This window comes from Rhinolophus hipposideros (assembly GCF_964194185.1).
Source record: "Rhinolophus hipposideros genome assembly, chromosome: 2".
Classification (NCBI taxonomy): Eukaryota; Metazoa; Chordata; class Mammalia; order Chiroptera; family Rhinolophidae; genus Rhinolophus; species Rhinolophus hipposideros.
Window position 1 is genome coordinate 23,000,217 of NC_138048.1, and position 18,488 is coordinate 23,018,704.

An 18,488-nucleotide genomic window follows, 5' to 3' on the forward strand; every position below is an offset into this window, starting at 1 on the left:
TGTCCAGGTGTGAAAAGAGTCCTATGATGACTGTCTCCTTTGATGCTATTACTCTGCTAGGTTTCTGCTGCTATAGAAAAACAGATGAACTTTCCAGTTTCCTCTCTGTAGAAGGTGAGTCCTGTAAAGCATTATAAGACCATTCTTCTAACCTTAATTCCTTCAAAAGTCAATTAATTGGATTCAGTTTGCCTTAGATTAGATTAGATTAGATTAGATTAGATTAGATTAGATTAGATTAGAGTTTGCCTGAGGATTATGAAGTCTGATTTCAGGTACAATACTGTTGGAACACCACACACATCGCCCCACCACCACCACCATCCTCCCAAGAACTTGAAAACACACACACACACACACACACACACACACACACACCTTCCATCCCCAAACTGACAATATTTCTTTAACTAGACAAATCTTGCCACCATTAGAAATGGAAAGGTAAATTCTATGAATGAGTTTGTCAACCACCTCTACCAGGTAAAATTGAATGTACCAAGATTTGCTTGTAAGTGACAAGCAGATCTCTCCATTTTAAGGGACTATTCTACTGAATTCTTGAAGATTTACTACAGAGATCACAAGAACATAAGATAGAAAGGCTGTAAGGATAAAGCCAGCTTTTGACATTTATTCTGGAAAGAATGAACACATAGATACTACACAGTAAATTACAGTTGTCATTTGTTTAATGCAGTTTAATTGCAGTTTAGGATTCTAAATAACATTAACCATTTTCTATTTTTTAAAGAGATCAATATCTATTAAAATATCTCAATATAGTTAGAAAATATAGTCTCAAAACTCATTAATAGAAATAAGTTAATAGTAAATACCAGTGTGTTTACAACTAACTTATGAATAGCTAAATCACATTGCTAGTTCAATATTAAGTATTGATTCAAAATAATTTATTTTAGAGGGAAGAATTGGTTCCCAATATTAGTTGTATCTAAACTTGAAAATAATGACCTTATGGGTGAATGTCTGATGATTATATCATCTAAACATACATATGCGATGGTTATCTAAGCATATATTCATGCTTATTTTTGTTACATAAAGTAAGATTAAACATTCCCAGAAAATTCATATTTAAAGTGCAAAAAAGTCACTATCCTAGATCTATATTGCATTCCATTTTGCTTCTATTTGCAAGTGTCAAAGACATGCATATTTTTATATGTGTACATTGTACCCTGTCTTTTTCAAACTAAAGAATCCCTTCCCGATTAATGTATGTGTTAAGCAGGTGAATTATCCAGAGAAGGAACTGAGATATCTATATAGCTGAATAAATTGGAATTTATTATTGAATAAGAAAAGCCTTTATAGGTATATTATATTTAACGCCTCCTGGCTACTAGATGTGTGCTAAGGAATGGATGATCAGGTCACTGAAAACTTTTGTTGTCAGCATATCAAAATTTCTAGTCATCCATTTGGTGGTGATTATATGTGCACAAACATGCATGATCTACATAGATTATGACCTTTATATAATAATACTTGATCTTTATTAACATCAGAAAAGCAAGAGACTAGACAGTATATTTAGTAAGCATTCTAAATTAATAATAAAATTTGGTTTAATTGTTCCCATTTTTGTTATATAAAATAAATTAGGTAAACATTGCCAGCAGATTTAATTTCAAATGCAAAAAAAGTTACTATTTAAATTTGATATGACATTGTAGTATGCTTCTACTTGAAAGTTTCAAAGAAGGGCATTCTCATACATGAATGTCCTTTTGAGATACAATTCCCTGAATTTAAATCTCAACATAGGAAACCTTTTTTTATGAATAATCAATCATATTCTAATCAATTAATCTAAAAGTGATAGTCCTTTTTGATAGGACCCCAGATGATTTTGTGGGTTGTGAGATTTCAAACATAAATTATGCTATTAAATTAGTTGCCCTTCACATTTGTATCTATTATCAACAGCATACCCCTTCCTTCATTTAATGATGAACAAATTGTTAATTAAATTACAGGTTACATGTTAAGAACAATTGCTTTCCCAGGCACTAGAGAAATAACAACAAACAAGCAGACATCTTCCCTGCACTGTTGCAGCTTACAGAATAGTAGTTTGGAGCTCAAGAATCCATAAAGTGTATTTTCTATAACTAAACATCAAAAAAGTTAATGTCTGGGAAGAATAAAAAGGTCATAAATTAGTGTTCCTACAAATCTCTATTGAAACACTTCTTAAGTATAACACTTCTTAAGCCCTAAGTATATTAGCTTCAGAGGTGTCACTTCTGATTAAGATTTATTCCTAAACACAATAAGAAAATTTTAAGGCATCTCAGGCTCTTAAGTGCAAAACTTTGAGTTCAAACAAACTATTAGAGTTGATAGTGAACAGGATGTTAGTTAAGGGATGATCTAATTGGATCTCTGGTGACATTCTTAAACTATGACATTACTGACTGAAATATTAAAAAGCTAATATACAGCCATTGGAAAAGGAACCTTAAAACGAAAAGACCGAGGTGCACATTCATGTGTGTGTGTGTGTGTGTGTGTGTGTGTGTGTGTGTGTGTGTGTAGATACATAGATAGATAGACAGACAGGATAGATAGATGGGTTGGTGGGTGGATGGATAGAGATTGAGAGAAAGTATCATTTTATTCCTATTAGTATCTTTGGGTTAAAATGTAAAATGTAGCTTCTGAGAGTAATCATTTTAAAGAAAATAATTTGTCAATATAATTGTATTTTTTAGAATGTAGAAAAGAAAATCTGCAAATGCTGATATAAAATGATTTTTTTAAACCAACCAAATAACTAACTTCTATTTTTGTTGGAGAAGAGAAAGGAACGAAAAATAGGAAAATTTGCGATTTCACAATAGGAAATCTTATCTGCACTCAAGATTCTCCTTGGAAATGGTAAATAAACTCTGATTCAGACTTGTTTTCACCCGTTTTTCTCTCTGCCTTCTGTTGCAAAACCAAACTCTTACTACTTCTTTCTCAAGATTCAGTTCTTCAGCCATCCGCATAATCTCTTGAGAGGAAGGTTTATTCTGTTCTCCAAAGTGTCTCTCCAGAGCATCCTTAGCAGCAATACTAGGAGATGGGATTGACAGCAGAGGATGGAGGTAAAGAGAAAGGGTGAGAGTATGTTTTTAGTGATGTTTCTGGCAGATCAAAATTAAGTTAGTTTGAATTCCTTCAGTATTAACATGAAAACAAAACTTAAAGGCTCTGAAAACGCTTTTTTAAAGCTCTTCAACAAAGATAAATGTACCATTTGTCGAACTTTTAGATGTTTGTCATAGGGTACCATTACCATAGTCAAGGGAAGAAATACAGGAACCCAGACTTTCTGTTTATCCCACTCGATGCCACAAGAGGGCACTGACTTGCTGAGAAGGAAAGGAACACTTCTAAATGTCCCCCAGAAATCATTTAAATTATTTGCAAGAGATTAAATGTTTAGTGAACAACTAACCAACCAAAACAAAACCTATATTTTAGCATTTCCTGTGTGAGCCTCATGAACATTACAAAAAGATCAAAGAACAATCTTTCTGATTTAAATCGCAAGGAGTTATCTTGGACTTAAGATGCTGAAATATTGAATAATGGTTTTATTTTTAATCACACAGATACCATATTGCCAGAGCAACACTCATATCTAACTGGACAACAGAAACAGTCACTCTTTTTAGAAGTGATAATTGAATTTCTGTTTTATCTAAAACTGTGGAGCAAAAGTGTCCTTGGATCGAACAATACATACTTTCCCATCAAATGTTTAAAATTATTAGCTCTCCACTTCTCACTATTAAGTTATTAAAACATGCCTTTTTTAACCTATATTGTTTTGTCATTCACCTTATATTTGTATGTTATATTGTACCTGTATACGCTAAAAGCTCATTCCATTTGGAAAACATCTTTTTCTTCCTCTAGTAACTTTTAGTATCTCAGAAGCATACCTTATAGTTGTTCTCCGTTTCCGTTTCCTTTCATTTACTCCCGCTTTTTCATTGTATAAAGCTGTAATGAAGAGAAGGAGGATAATTACAAAAACAAAATAGGGTTTAAAAAAAAAAAGCCCTCAATTTATGTTTCAGGTTTTCTTTATAAAACAATGCCAAATAAAATCACCGTGCATTTTTGTTTTAATTTTTACAATCTATGTCATTTTACATTATAAGCTCTAGAGAAAAATGTTAATACAGAAATAAATATAACTTTGCAAAGACAATTGTCTGTAAATTTATAAATCATATTTCTACCTTTCTTTTGTTGGAACTGTTGCTCTAAATGCTGTCAAACCTTGACGTTAGTATGAGTAGATCATTTTAGCACATTAAATTCTACACCTGAAACTAATATAACTGAGTCAACTGGAATTGAAAAATAAAAATTGTGCACCTAGCAATTAATTACGTTATTCACTTGAAAGGCTAGTGTGTGCAAATGCTCTTATTACACTAGTATCAGGTTATAAAAAGGATTCATGTACAATCACTACAGTATAGCACAGAGGCAAAAAAAAAATCTGGATGTGTTAAAAAAATTCATTTCACCACTTCACACCTATGCCACCCTGTCTCAAATCTACACTTGAATTTGCCTTCATTTCTTTTAGTGTGATGAAACAAGATACTTATTTTTTATCTCAAAGAGAAAAACAAAACCAAACTAAACTTTAGCATGAATCCTACCAGTTGTTTTAGGTTAAAACATCACAGAGACTTCAGAGATGTAGCTTTAGTACCTCCGACTTGCTCAGCTTCCTCCAGCCATTTTGATAATATTGCTTTCAGCTTGCATGCATTTTTAAAGCTGAGCTGCAGGTTTTCAAATCGGCAGATAGTTGTTTGACTGAATTCAGAGCCATGCACAGCTGCCAGAGCCTCCCCAACATTTGTTTGGGTGTATCCTGTGAAAGGACAATAAAGACCATTAGCTTCAGCTTTCAGGAAGCATTTGTTTTGGTCTGATATCACACAAATCGATATTGGACCAAAATGAATGCTTTGTGTCTTTTTTTTTGTCAATTACTAAATACTGCTTTTAAGCATATATTTGTTGGTAATTTCGAATTGTTTAGTAAGGTTCAGTGTAAAATCCTCCAGTACTTCAAAAATATTCCTTCTAGTTGATTATTTTTTCTAGATGTCGAAAGAATTCAGATAGAAACATATGTCATTTGTAACGTTTAGTCAAATTGAATAAATGTCTCATAAACACTTTATAAGACACTTAAAAATTTGTGCACTCTTTGTTATTAAATATCTGATGACATACACTAAAAAATCTGTAGTATAGTAAATAAACATAATGAAAAAAACATGGTGCTATACCATAAATATTTTTATCTCAACTGTAAGAGTGAAAAAAATCAACTATATTGTTGAAGGGCACCAAATAAAAAATTATGCTTACTTTCCCTAAAGACATGTTTATTATGAGATTGATCACCCAACATTTTATAGATACCTCCAAGCACATTTATTATATCATTTGGTAATGCTTCTATCTCCAAGCAAAGATCCTCATTTATTGTCCCAAACATTTTTAGTGTACAAGTTGATATAAACCATTAATATCAAATTTGAAACATTCACAGCAACGTAAATAGCAAACTGAAAATGAAGGTTATAGAACGCCTACTGCGGTGTTTCTTACATATAGTAACCGAATATTAATGCAGGGCCTAGGGCTATATACCTACATGCATAAAGCGGTTACATATGCTACCCATTGATAAATACTATTACAAAATTACCTGTGGCTCATTCCACAAATACAGAGGTTTGAACTATCATTTTCAATCCATTAAAAAAAAAAAATCACTGCTTCATGAATTTGAATCAGGGTTACTTGTTATAGTTATTTTATATTAAAAACACTTTTCAATAGAAAGTGAACAAAGCGTTTGAACAGATAATTCACAGAAAAGGAATTACAGATAACTGTCAAACACATGAAAGAACACTTTTGATCTTCACTCAGAAATTTAAAAGGAAATAACTATGAAGTACCATTTTGACCTATTTGATTTGCAAAGATCCAAAAGACTAATTGCATATTTTCCTTCAACAGTATTTATTTATTCTATGTGCCAGTCACTAACTGCTGAGGATATGCCGTTAAGGAGAAAACAAAAAAACAAACAACAAACAAAAATCTCTGCCTTCATGGAGATTACTATATTCTGAAGGGTGGCAAAAGACACATTCATGATGGCAGGAAAATTTGTTAACAATTTCTATACAGACCAATTTGACAACATCTATCGAAATTACAAATATACTTTTTGATCAAGTAATTTTGTGTTTAACACATTTTCTACACATATATAGGTGCAAAATGATATTTATGAAGTTAATCATTGCAGCATGGTTTTTAACAGCATGAGATTGGAGACCACATAAATTCACCATCAGTAAAGGGCTAGTTAAATACATTGTGAAATAGAATATGACAGATCCATTTTTAAAAAGCTCTCTAAAAACTAATATGGAAAGCTTTCCAAAATAAATAGTTAAATAAAAAAATTGTATGAAGAAATAAATATATGTATTTGCTTATATATGCATAAAATATGAAGGGATACACACAAAAATAAGAACATTGACAAACTGGAAAGACAAGCAGAAGGTATACATTTTATTTATATCTTTTATGCCTTTGAATCATATGAATGTATTATCTATTCAAAAGTTCAATTAAAATGTAAAGAAAACCAGGCACTTTTCAACTAATCTTGATGCAGTTAAGTTGAAAATGAGAGCTATTAATTTAAAAATCTATGTATTTAGGCTATTAAGAATTTACAAGGAAATAAAGGTTTTTGTAGGATTTTTTCACTGTTGGACTAACTTTTGAGCAGAGTAGAAGAGACTGAACAGTAATACAGTAAGCCTTTGCAGACCAACTTGTGTGCCCCTTGCTCTTAAAAAGCGCATACCTAACTTAATTCTTCTCACTTTAAATTCATTGGCAAACTTTTCAAGCTCTCGAATTTCCGGAGAATCCATGTCTATGGGCTCTTCAACTAATTTACTTTTCCGCCTGAGTTCCTGCTTGAAATCAGCAGCTGTGGGGTCCTCTGCCAGGAGAGGCTGGTGCATGGGAGGGAATCCATGACTCAAGGTATGGTCAGGAAACTTATAAAGACAAGGGGTTAAGCTACCTGTGAACAAAGAAAGAAAGAAAAGGAAAGGCCATTTGTAATTACACGCCCATTTCTATACAAGCAAGGTTTTGCCTGTTAGAGCCCATTATCCTACTACAGCCAGTCTCAATTTTGGAATGTTAACTGACAGTCTTCTGAAGTAGGAGTCAGAGTAGCTTCATATAGATGTATTATTTGTTTTCCACCTTCCTCAGAGCAGCAAAAACAAAGATAATGCCAAAGGACAGAAGCAGGGAATTGCAAATAATTAAAATAGAAATAAGCAAATTCAGAAGTGTTGCGTTTTCCTTCATTTTTTTTTCTCTCAAAAGTCTCTTATTCCTGGGAATCTGAGGTTCAACTCAAGCCAGAATGTGTATTTTGATCTCTATTTTCTTAATTCATTGAACAAATAATCTGTGATGTTTGTTATAATCAAGGCACAGGAATACGTGCTATGCTGGCAAGTTTTCTTAGCATCAGAAAATTGACTTTACAGACTATGCGAATGAACTAATCAGAGACAGTTTTGGGGACGCGGAGAAAAAACCGAGAGTGGTTAGATGGGTGTGTGGGAGGGGGTTGGGGATAAGGGGAAAGGTGAAGGGATTTGGAGGCAGCTGGTGACCACAAGATGGCCTCGGGGTTTTTTTTGTTTGTTTGTTTTTGTTTTTGTTTTTTTTTGTTTTTGTTTTTGTTTTTGTTTTTGAAAATTAATTTGGGGAAGGTATTCTATAATGTTGTGGAGATTTTGTTGGGTATCCGACGGGCATGCGTCCTGTTTGGGAGACCACCTCAGGGATGCTGTGGATACCTGATCATGGCATTGGACACCAGAGGCTGGACATTAATGAATGCCAACTATAATTTTATATATATAATGTGATGGTTCGGTGTGGGGTCGGAGGGATGGTGGATGGGGGGAGGGGGGTTCACAGTGTGAGGGATATGGATGATGAACGTCTAAGTATTACCTTGTTTTGTACACCTGAAACTAATAAATAAATAAATTTATGAAAAAAATAAATAAATAATTAAAAAAAAAAGAAAATTGACTTTACAATATTTAGTAGCCTGACCTTTTTATCAGTAAATACTTAACTTCAAGGGGGAAGTCTCATGTTTTTTGTTTCATTTTGTTTTGTTTTAATTTAACAAAGGCAAATAAAAGAAATATGGTTAAATAGATTGGAGGAGTGAATAGATGTGAACAAAAGGTAATTTTTTAAGGTTTTATATTAAAGAGTCAGCAAAATGATTTCTTGAAAAGTATACAGTACAACAAAATGATTTTTGATTATTATACAAGAAACAAAAATAAGTGCAATTCTAGATATGATAGGTAATCACCCATAAATAATGAAGCACTGTGTCGACTATATGGGTTCAATGATAAATCACAAAATACTAAAGTATCTAAAACTTGTTAAATTGCTTCCAGATTTTATTCTTCATTAGTAGAGCATGACCTATCTCAGTTGGGGAGCATGGGCAAGTGGATAATATAATCCAAATTTCCACACATTTTGTTCTGTTTTCTCCATCATTATAATAGGTTTTAATTGGCAGAGATTTCACTTCAGTTTATATTAAATGACATATGTATAACCAAGACATTTTGATATAAATAAAACATTCAGTAATTAATCATGTTTCTTAAGATTATAAATAAATATTTAAAAAATAAATTACTACAGAATATATGCAATAATTATTCTTGGAAACAATGGAAAAGTACATTAAGACTTTATGCTACTTATAATTTCTTCATAAATACATTCACAAGTCAAAGACATGAGTAATAGTGTATTTTGCCAGAACATATAGGTCTTACATTAATATATCAATATGTAATGAGCAAAGAATAGTGTAAGTCAGCAAATTCTTGAGAGTATGTAATTATAAAGTGTCTATCCGATAGACACTTGTTTTTCTGAGGCATAGTTAACATGCAAGTGAGAAATTAAACAAAAAGGCATAAAATAAATTGAGCTGCTTCGTAGATATGAAAAATATTTGAAAGAAGCTACTCCTGTCTAACAATGTCATACTACTTTTACAAACCAAAATTGTCCAGTTTTACTTTTTAAAAAGTCAGTTAACCAACTACTTAATGCTTCAGTGGGTGATATTTTGATCAGATCAGATAAAATTTCAAACAATTGTATCGTTTTTAATTTATTACATAGCTAATTATTGAAAATGTTTATTACTTTTGGGGTACATGTTTAGCTTTCTATTGGTTTTAGATTTCTCCTAGTTGAAGAAAAAGAAAAACTAAAAATATATAAAAATAAAGCTCATCACATTTATTTTAGCATCTACTTAATAGCTGTCTCAAGACTTTTCTTTTGCTTCTGACTTTCAGAGTTGGTATATATATATATATATATATATATATATATATATATATACACATATATAATATTCACTTCCATCATCATTCAGAAATATAAATATCACTTAATATAGTTAATGATGAAATACTCTAAGAATTAGTACAGAGAGCAAAAATCAGGCTGCTGTTTGATTTTGCACATAAATGTATTTTAAGTCACCTTAGATAACTCATTTAACCTATGTCAAACTATTTTTATTTTACATAAGTAATTTGTTGCATATCTTTTACATGAGATGCCATAAGATCTGAACTTGTTAGCAATCTTGATCGTTATTTTCAATTTTGTTCTTACTGATCATACTCACACACGGCTACAAATTTTCTAGGTGACATTTGTTTTGTGTTCCTTTCACATTTGTCATTTTCTTATCTTTATATAAACAAACGAGGTAGGAAAGATATGTACTTTTTACCCACTATTTAAAATTTAGGAAACTTAAGTAAAAGAAGTGAAACAACTTACCTTAGGTACCACAATGAATTAACTATACAGTTGAAACTAGAACTGAAGTCCACTGGACACTGCAATAAACCACATCAAAATAATCACCTAATTCATTTTCCATGCAGTCTGTCCTCAGGTAAACCCAGTGATTTTCCTTTAAAGACTTCTACAGTTTAAACACATTTGCCTACATTAAAAAAATGCTTTTACACAAAAATATTACAAATATTTATTAAAATGTTAGAAGTGTCCAATCTTTGTTTATGGAAAATTTTAAAGGTAGTTTATACATTATAAGTACTCTAGAAAATGGACATTTAGAAAATAAATGTTAACATGAGTCCATAAAAAGAACACAGGAAATACTATGTTCACAGGTTTGACATCCAGAGTCCAAAGAAAAGAGGGGGGAAAAAAGTGTGCCACATTTTTATTTTTCAGTAAGTGAAAGTATCCACGATTATCTACAGGGATATCATTTTTCTGGTACTAACCTTAAATAGGAATTCATGACGACAGATATAAACACAGCCAAACTAACTGCAGTTTCTATCATATGATCCTGTATTTGGGGGAAAGTGGCAGTGAGTGATATGGTATATATGGCAAGGTATTTTTTAAATCTTTCTAAAGATTGCTTTATTGAAAAAGGAAAAAGAAGAAGATGATAAAAGATGCAGTTGAGTCATGTGCAGCAGAGTTCTCACAGGCAATTGCCAAATCATTAGTACAGCGCAATTGTCTATAAGCCTAGACAAGCACACACCTAAATAGCTTGGAAGCGTTTGCCCGTTCTTTACAGCCCTAAGTATATTTTCACATTGCAGATTAATCCACCACAGCCTTTCTGAATTGCTCTGCATGTATTCCTGTGCGGGAGAACAGAGGGCAAATCTTTTAACGCAGGCAATGAGGATGAAGAGGTCTGGCTTGCCTTGCAGGGCACTGGCTCAATGTACCATGGCATGGGGCAAATTGCTCTTTTGCAGCATGTGGCTCTGCCAGATGCTAACTGACAGCATCTCTGAGGTTATGGGTTTGAAGCCTTAAAAGAACAAGCAGGGGAAGCAGAGGGACACGGTAAAACACACCACCTTGCTATAAACATGCACAGGAATGCTCCTTTAAATATTTCTATTTATTTTTTTCCCCACACATGACAATGTGAAGCAAGTCATAAATCTGAATTGCGATCTTTTCTCTTCTGGGCATCGGTAAATCCTATCCATGCACAATACAAGTCCACGCCTGATTTTGTAAATTAAGTTTATTTGGAACACAGCCATGCGCATTTGTATACATGTTGCCTATGGCTGATTTCTTGCTAAAATCACCAAATTGAGTAGTTGAGACAAAGACTAACTAAAAAACTTAAGAAAAATGTATCATATCACTGCTATTGAAAGACCCTTCTTGAATTCTGTTGCCTTTTGTATTAGTCTGGGTACAGTGGGTACTTTCAGGAGTAGTAATCTTTTCTCCTATTACGGACTTCTCTTTTTTTTTAATGCACATTCATCTTTTTGGTTAATTTCCTGAACCTCATTTATGCTGCTTTCCTCTTAAATTTTTTTTCACTTTTTTGTATCATCATTAGTTTCAAGTGTATAAAACAAGGTAATAGTTAGACATTTACACTCCTCACAAAATGAGAACCCCCCTCCCCCAATCCACTACTCCTCTGACATTGTATATAGCTGTTACAATTCTACTGACTCTATTCCCTATACTGCACTCCACATCTTGTGAATATATATGTGTGTGTGTGTGTGTGTGTGTGTGTGTGTGTGTGTGTATATATGTGTATATATATATATGTGTGTGTGTGTGTGTATATATATATATATATATATATACATATGTATATATTTGTTTTTTTAATTAATGTTTAAACAAAGACTTTCACACTAGGTCTTGGTTTGGCCATTATATAATATAACTTTGCTGGGTTAAACATTCATCACCATGTAGCTGATTTTCTCAGTGGACAGCCCACAGAGCTGGTTTCCTAAACTTCACTCAGCTTTAGAAAATGGAGGACAGAAATAATCTCAGTTTTAGGGGTTTTTGTTGTTATTTTCTTTTGTTTTTATCTAGAAAAGATTTTAAATAGCATTTATAATTCCCTGGTTTCTGTTATCTGTACTGTAGACTGTTGAATTATCTAAATTCTCACAAGTTGAAGGGACAGAAGAAGGAGGTTAGCTGCAAGCGTATCTAAAGGGAAACCCAAAGGAGAAAAACAGGTTGAATTGGTACAAATTAGCCACAACTCAACTCCAGTAAAGTTGTACTACCTACCCATCTTAAATATGAAAAGATTGAAACTCAGAGATGTTAAGTGACTTGAACAGGGCTCATAATTAGTTCACGGTGTGGCTAATTCGTTGGTCCTGATTCGTCATTCTCTTTGGTTTGCCCACACCTGGCTCTGAGGCACAGTGGATTAATCCAGTAATTAAAGCCCTCCCTACTAACCTTAACAAAATATTAGCTGTAGCTCTTCCCTTCCAGTGGGTTATTAATTTAATGAAATGCTCAAGATATAAGCACCAGAGTATGGGTAATAAGATAACCACATTAAAATAAAGTAATTTCACATCCTTTGAAATATAGTGCTTTCTGGAGCTTCACTTTTATATGGAATATGTGACAATGAACCTGTCTTTGTTGTTGATGATAAGATGCTTCTGTGGCTTGCATGGAAATGGCTGATTTGATGAACGCCTTGAGAATTCTCAGAAAATTCAAATGCCATAACCAGGTTTCTTTTGTGTGTTTTATACCTTTGCTATCTGATTTCTGAATTCCTGTGTTTTATAACTCAATTTGGGTAGCTACTCTGGGGATGAAGGCAGGAGAGTCCAGATTCTCTGCGTTTAATCTGCCGTGATGTAAATGCTAATAACTGAATATATGTCAAAATAGTGACATTCTAACAAAGTACAAAGCATATCACATTTTAATGATATTGCTCTTAAAATACATTCAAATATACGCGCTATGCTTGCCATGGTGAATTTTTCTTTCAGTAACAGACATATTTAATTTTGTTTTAAGACGACAGTGATACCTCCAAATCTTAGGCTAACCATTTTGTTTTTGATGTCGCTACCCCAGGCTTTGAATAATTTAAAGGTCTTTTCCAGGGGCCTCTCTGGGTTTGCTGAATGCCCAACCAGGGCACTAGTACCAGCACAACCTGAGCTGCCTGTGGCCTGCAGTGTGAACCTGAAGCACTGTCTGGAGACTGTAAGGATGTTGGAATTCTCAGGCCAGCTGTGAACTCACTAGGCCCCTCAGGCTCTGGTGGGCAGGAAGCTGCTAGCAAAAACCGTTTTGGTCCGTGGCTGATTTTAATTTTGTGCAAACCTCAACCCATTGCTGCCTCTTGCTGGGTTTTGAGGGAGCGTAAAGTTACACCTGGGTTCATGGCAATCAATGTGAATGAAAAGCAAGGCCTCTCCTCCCAGAGAGAGCAGCACACGACCGTGTGCTTGTCATTTTCTGTCTTCATAGTCAAAACGTGGTGGAGGAGATGGAAAACATTCTGCCTGCACCTCTACTGATTAAATGCGTGTTGTTTCACCATTTCATAATGAAAGTACTTCCTCATCAACAAGGGCTGTTGTCATTAAGGATGAATACCGATTACGAAGTGTATGAGTCATAACCAGTCAGTTTTCAAATGGGAAGACAAAAATATGGCTTTCCTATTTCTTAATTATTAAAAAGAGACATTAGGATTCACAGGTAATCATTAAGAACGCCAGTTCATTTTACCATGAAGTTGATAATGCTAGCTTATTCAGAATGCAGCTGAATAGAAAGTAAGAGAAGCTATTTTGTTCTGGAATTTTTCATTTTAAAGTTTCAATGTTTCATTTAGTTTTAAACTGAGAAATTTTGAGAAATTAAAGGTGTGTGAATTAAATTCTTTCTTTAATTTTATTTCAAATTTATAGGCATAAATACATGTTTGATTTTTTCATTATTTTTCTGGATGATAACAAAACATAAGAAAAAATTTTCCTACTATTATTCCTTTATCCTAAGTTTCTTTCTCAGTATTACACAAGTGTGCATCTGTGTGCATACTCACACACACACAAACACTCATAGTAGTTTGTCAACCATAATATTTCTCTCCCTGCTGCAGTAATAAATATAAAGATCAAATAATATCTAAAAAATAATCTGTGCACAACAAAATTGTGCACTTTATCAAACCATGAAAATATTTTCTCGGGATACATCCTAAAATTAAGTCATGAGTTTTGTGATGAGTGGATTCCTTGAGTCAGATTTCCCTCTTCCTTAAGCAATGTGCTACAATGCTTCACACAGACATAAATACGTAGTCTTCATCTAGTGATGTTTTATTTATCCAGACGAGAAATATATGCAACTTCAACTATTCCTGTCTCATTTAAGACTCAGAAGCAACTCAGAATTGCTAAAGCCTCCAATAGCTATTGCTGCAAACTCCTCTTAGCCTTCAATATCTGATTTATCTTTATGGACCAAACGTCCAGAAGAAATATTGCAATGAGGGGAATCAATCTGTACCGTCTGCTTTGGTAGCCACATGAGGTTATTGAACACTTGAAATGTGGCAAGTGCAATTGAACAACCAAATCTTAAATTTGACTTCATTTTTGTTAATTTACATTTAGATTTAAATAGCCACATGAGTCTAATGGCTACCATATTGTTACTGGAACAAGTCCACCAATAGCATCAACAAGTGACAATCAGCAGTTCGACAGTAGTGAATTAGAATAAAAAATCATACAAAGCAAATATGAGTTAAGAAGCACAGCAGCAAAGGGTTGTGTAGAATAGGGGCAATTAGGTATAACCATTATGGTATCTGAATGCACTACATATCAGGGAACATTTTAATAAGTGGTGGTTTTTCCAGCAATTTTCAAGGTTAAGATATCAGAATTTGATGATACACTCTGTTCAAGATTCCCTCAGACCCATGAAAACTATCTACATGTCCCCAAACTCAATCTCATATGTAAAGATAATTTTTCTTACCTGCCATCACTCCATAGGTTGATGGCTGGTTTCCATAATGACAGGAAGGAACGGAGTAATGAAGTCCTGTTGCTGTGTTTCCCAACGTTGTCATCGAGAAATATGTATGCAAACATTTAGAAGTTTGGATCAAAGACAAAATAGACGGGACTGGTAAGAAAATGCATGAGGATTCAAGACACATTCATTTCATTTCAAAAATACACATTTACGTGATTCTTAAATTTTTATGCTAATTGTTCATTCTCATTTGGAAAAGAGTTATCTGATAAGTAGGTTAAAACTAGGAGTTTAAATTTGTCTCCAATAATGAGATCAGTCATCATCAAAGCAGACTGTAGCTTTCATTGATTATCCTATGCTCTGTGAGGGGATGATGGCCCAGTTTGGACCTTGGTTAACTGAGAATTGCAGAATTCTTGTAGGTTCCATCCAATATAGACAGTGCAATAAACTGACTAGAGGAATAGTCTTTTAAAATTCTTGTACAACATGATATCATAAGGTGGTCTTTCTCTAGAAGAATGAATAGAGAAATTGACTCTTGAACAGTCTTGTGCTTATTCTAACAAATGTCTTCCATCAAAGAGGAAATGGCAAAGCAACTAGCCTCCTATTGGATACAATCATAATAATCTCACTAAATTTAGAGGTTTATGAAAAACCTGTGACAGTGTGTGACATGTTTATGTTGATTTTGAAACCTTGAGGTTGTAGGTTTCCTTCATGCGCACAATCAACTTAACAATTCTAATGATAAAGCTGGTCAAAAAGTAAGTTCATTGTTTTTTGAGTGATGATATGTCTATAAAGGTTGTGCTTAGTATATAAGCATAAACTTGTTCATAAATGGTTATATACCTTGTGGAATCAATGTATATTTTAAAAGTAAATTTGAATTATATAAATATTTTTAAATCAAGCTTTAAACAAGATGACTAAAATAATGGACTTATGACAATAAAATCATTAGCCAATGTTTTGTTACACAGTTTATTTTCTTATTTTATTATATCCTGAATATAGTAGTTGGACTTTCATAAACATAATATAATCACATCTTCTTGAATAAATATTAGAGATACTTTAAGGTGTACAATTTGGATCCTTTGAAAATACTGAGATGTAATTTAGTGATTAACATAAGGTCTTTTCAGAAAGTAAAATATTTTTCTGTAACTATATAACAATATTTAATGTTTTAAAATATCTGCATAAATGTTTATTTTACAAGTGACATGTAGAAAGAACTGAAATCATTTTACAGAATGATTATACATAAAAAACCTTGCTATGAACTCCAAAATTAAACAAATAAACATGAAACATATTAAATACCCAAATGCTTTTCTCATTATAACCATTATTTCTAATTCCTTATTTAGATAATGAGAAGTATATGATTATAATTTGATGGAAAAAAACATGAAATCAATGCTATTACGTAAAATACATTTAGGTCATTTTTACGCATTATAATTTTTTTACTTCATAAAGTTTAAATACTATTTGTTTCTCTAATTTTGAGAAGTTGGATAAATGATAGGCTAATTTACTAAATATATGTTATTTATTTATTTTTTAAAAATACATTTTTTAAAAATAAATGAATCAGGTTTTAAGCCAAAACATGCTAAATCATTACCTCAGTTCTAAATTTTATTTTCATTCTGGCCAAATAATACTCACACACAGTAGATTAACAAGCAATGTATTATTCTCCTCATCCCCTATTAAAAGGAAGATCTATGATTGAAACTATACGATTAAGCTATGTGGTAATAGTTTAAATTTTTATAGCACATAGTTTTGGTTAAAATACTTTATTATAATTTCTAAAAAATATGTTTGAGCGTACTTCTGTTATTACCTTTTCAATTAAATTATACAAATATTAGGTAGATGAAAAATGTTTTCATTGATTTGTAAAATCCAGCTGTGTAATCTCTATAGTCTTTAAAATTCAGCTGAAGATTAATGCCAAACTTCTTTATGTATTTGGAAACTGTCTAATTATAATAAGAGATAAAGCTTAAACCCTTTAAATCAGAATATAAATTTATCAACTCAAATTTTGATTTCTAAATGTGTAAAATTTATTTCATACTTATATTGCTTTCAAAACAAGTGGAAAGTGAATAATATATTGCTATTTAATGGAAGAAATGTACTCAGTTCAAGACTATCTAATAATAATTTTACTTTAAAACACTTTTACTTCTTACTGCATCAAGAATGGATTATGCATTAGCAAACCATACTCATATAGTTGTGTTAAAGATAATATATTTGAATTCTCAAGTTTAATTTTCATTTAAGAAAGTTATGTAAGAAAATATTAAAACTTGGTTAGAGGTTGAAAGGCTCTTCAGAACTCAATCTTGATAAAAATTTAACTCAGTTCATGGGCTCTAAATGTTAATATCGCTTCTAAATTTGTTTTTGAGTTTTGAATTATGCGGAAAAAAGGTAAGTTTATTAAAATTATTTAATTAGCTTATTCTTTGAAATCCATTGCTGTTTGGTATTGGGAATTATTTAGTTGTGTTTACTATGAGGTATGTGGCTGTTTTTAGGATGATAACAAATGTAATCTAAAATCCAAATCAATCTTTAAGTTAAAGAAGTAACACTTTTAAAACACTAGATTCTTTCTGTCTATTTCTTTTGTTTTGCTCTTTACCATAAACTTTCCGTTAAAATGGTTTTGGATTAAAAGTAGCCAAACTCAATGTTTACTTATGTAAAGAACAGATCTTTATCATCAAACCAACAATAAATTACTGCCCTTATTAATATTTTTTTTGTAAAAAATGTCTTAGACATTTGGCTTCTTTAATATCCTTAATATTTAACTTAAGGCATATTAAACTGAAGGGAAAAATCAAAGAAACAAACACATTCTAAACTAACAAGATTCAAAGCATCCATTCTAAAATCTTTAGGCCCAGCCACCTGTAGGTTGTTATTGGAGTCAGTACCTGTAGACATCACATTGGTGGCATGGTTGGAGACTGGTAGGCACTCGGCAGCGCTGTGGTGCATTATCAGAGGCAGAGTAGCAGAAGACTCAGAATTCAGAGGTATAAAAGTTTCAGCCGAAGTAAAAGGTTGGCAACTCATTCCCACAAGAGAGTAGAAAAATGAGGAGAACTGCTACTCCCCAAATCAGAGTTTTATTATATTACCGTCTCAAAGGGCTGTTTCAAATCTCACTACCTGCATATATACATCAGGAAGGCTCTGAAGCACCAAGAGGGCGCGTGCTGGTATTTATACTGCAGGGAAATCCCTTTATACATGTTAATCATCGTTTCCCAGGGGTATTGCTTTATCAATCTGAACTGTCTTCCTTCTAACTCAAACATAATCCATGCCCAAAAGGAAAGCTGGTCCTGGGGTATGGACTAAGGCGAAGGGAGAAATCTGAAACTTTCTTT

At 32.6% G+C, this 18,488-nt stretch overlaps 1 protein-coding gene across 2 annotated transcripts; it reads right to left on the reverse strand.

The window, feature by feature from the left end:
* Positions 1–2,876: 2,876 nt before the first annotated feature.
* Positions 2,877–18,171, reverse strand: POU1F1 (POU class 1 homeobox 1; the record flags this gene model as incomplete). Of its 2 annotated transcripts, none has more annotated exons than XM_081072361.1 (6): positions 2,877–3,087; positions 3,963–4,023; positions 4,751–4,915; positions 6,950–7,174; positions 15,049–15,120; positions 18,030–18,171. In XM_081072361.1, the coding sequence occupies 6 exons, from the start codon at positions 18,169–18,171 to the stop codon at positions 2,877–2,879; spliced, it is 876 nt and encodes a 291-aa protein (XP_080928487.1). The 2 variants fall into 2 exon arrangements, with proteins under 2 accessions (XP_080928487.1, XP_080928486.1); XM_081072360.1 differs by having other exon boundaries at positions 15,049–15,198.
* Positions 18,172–18,488: the final 317 nt, after the last annotated feature.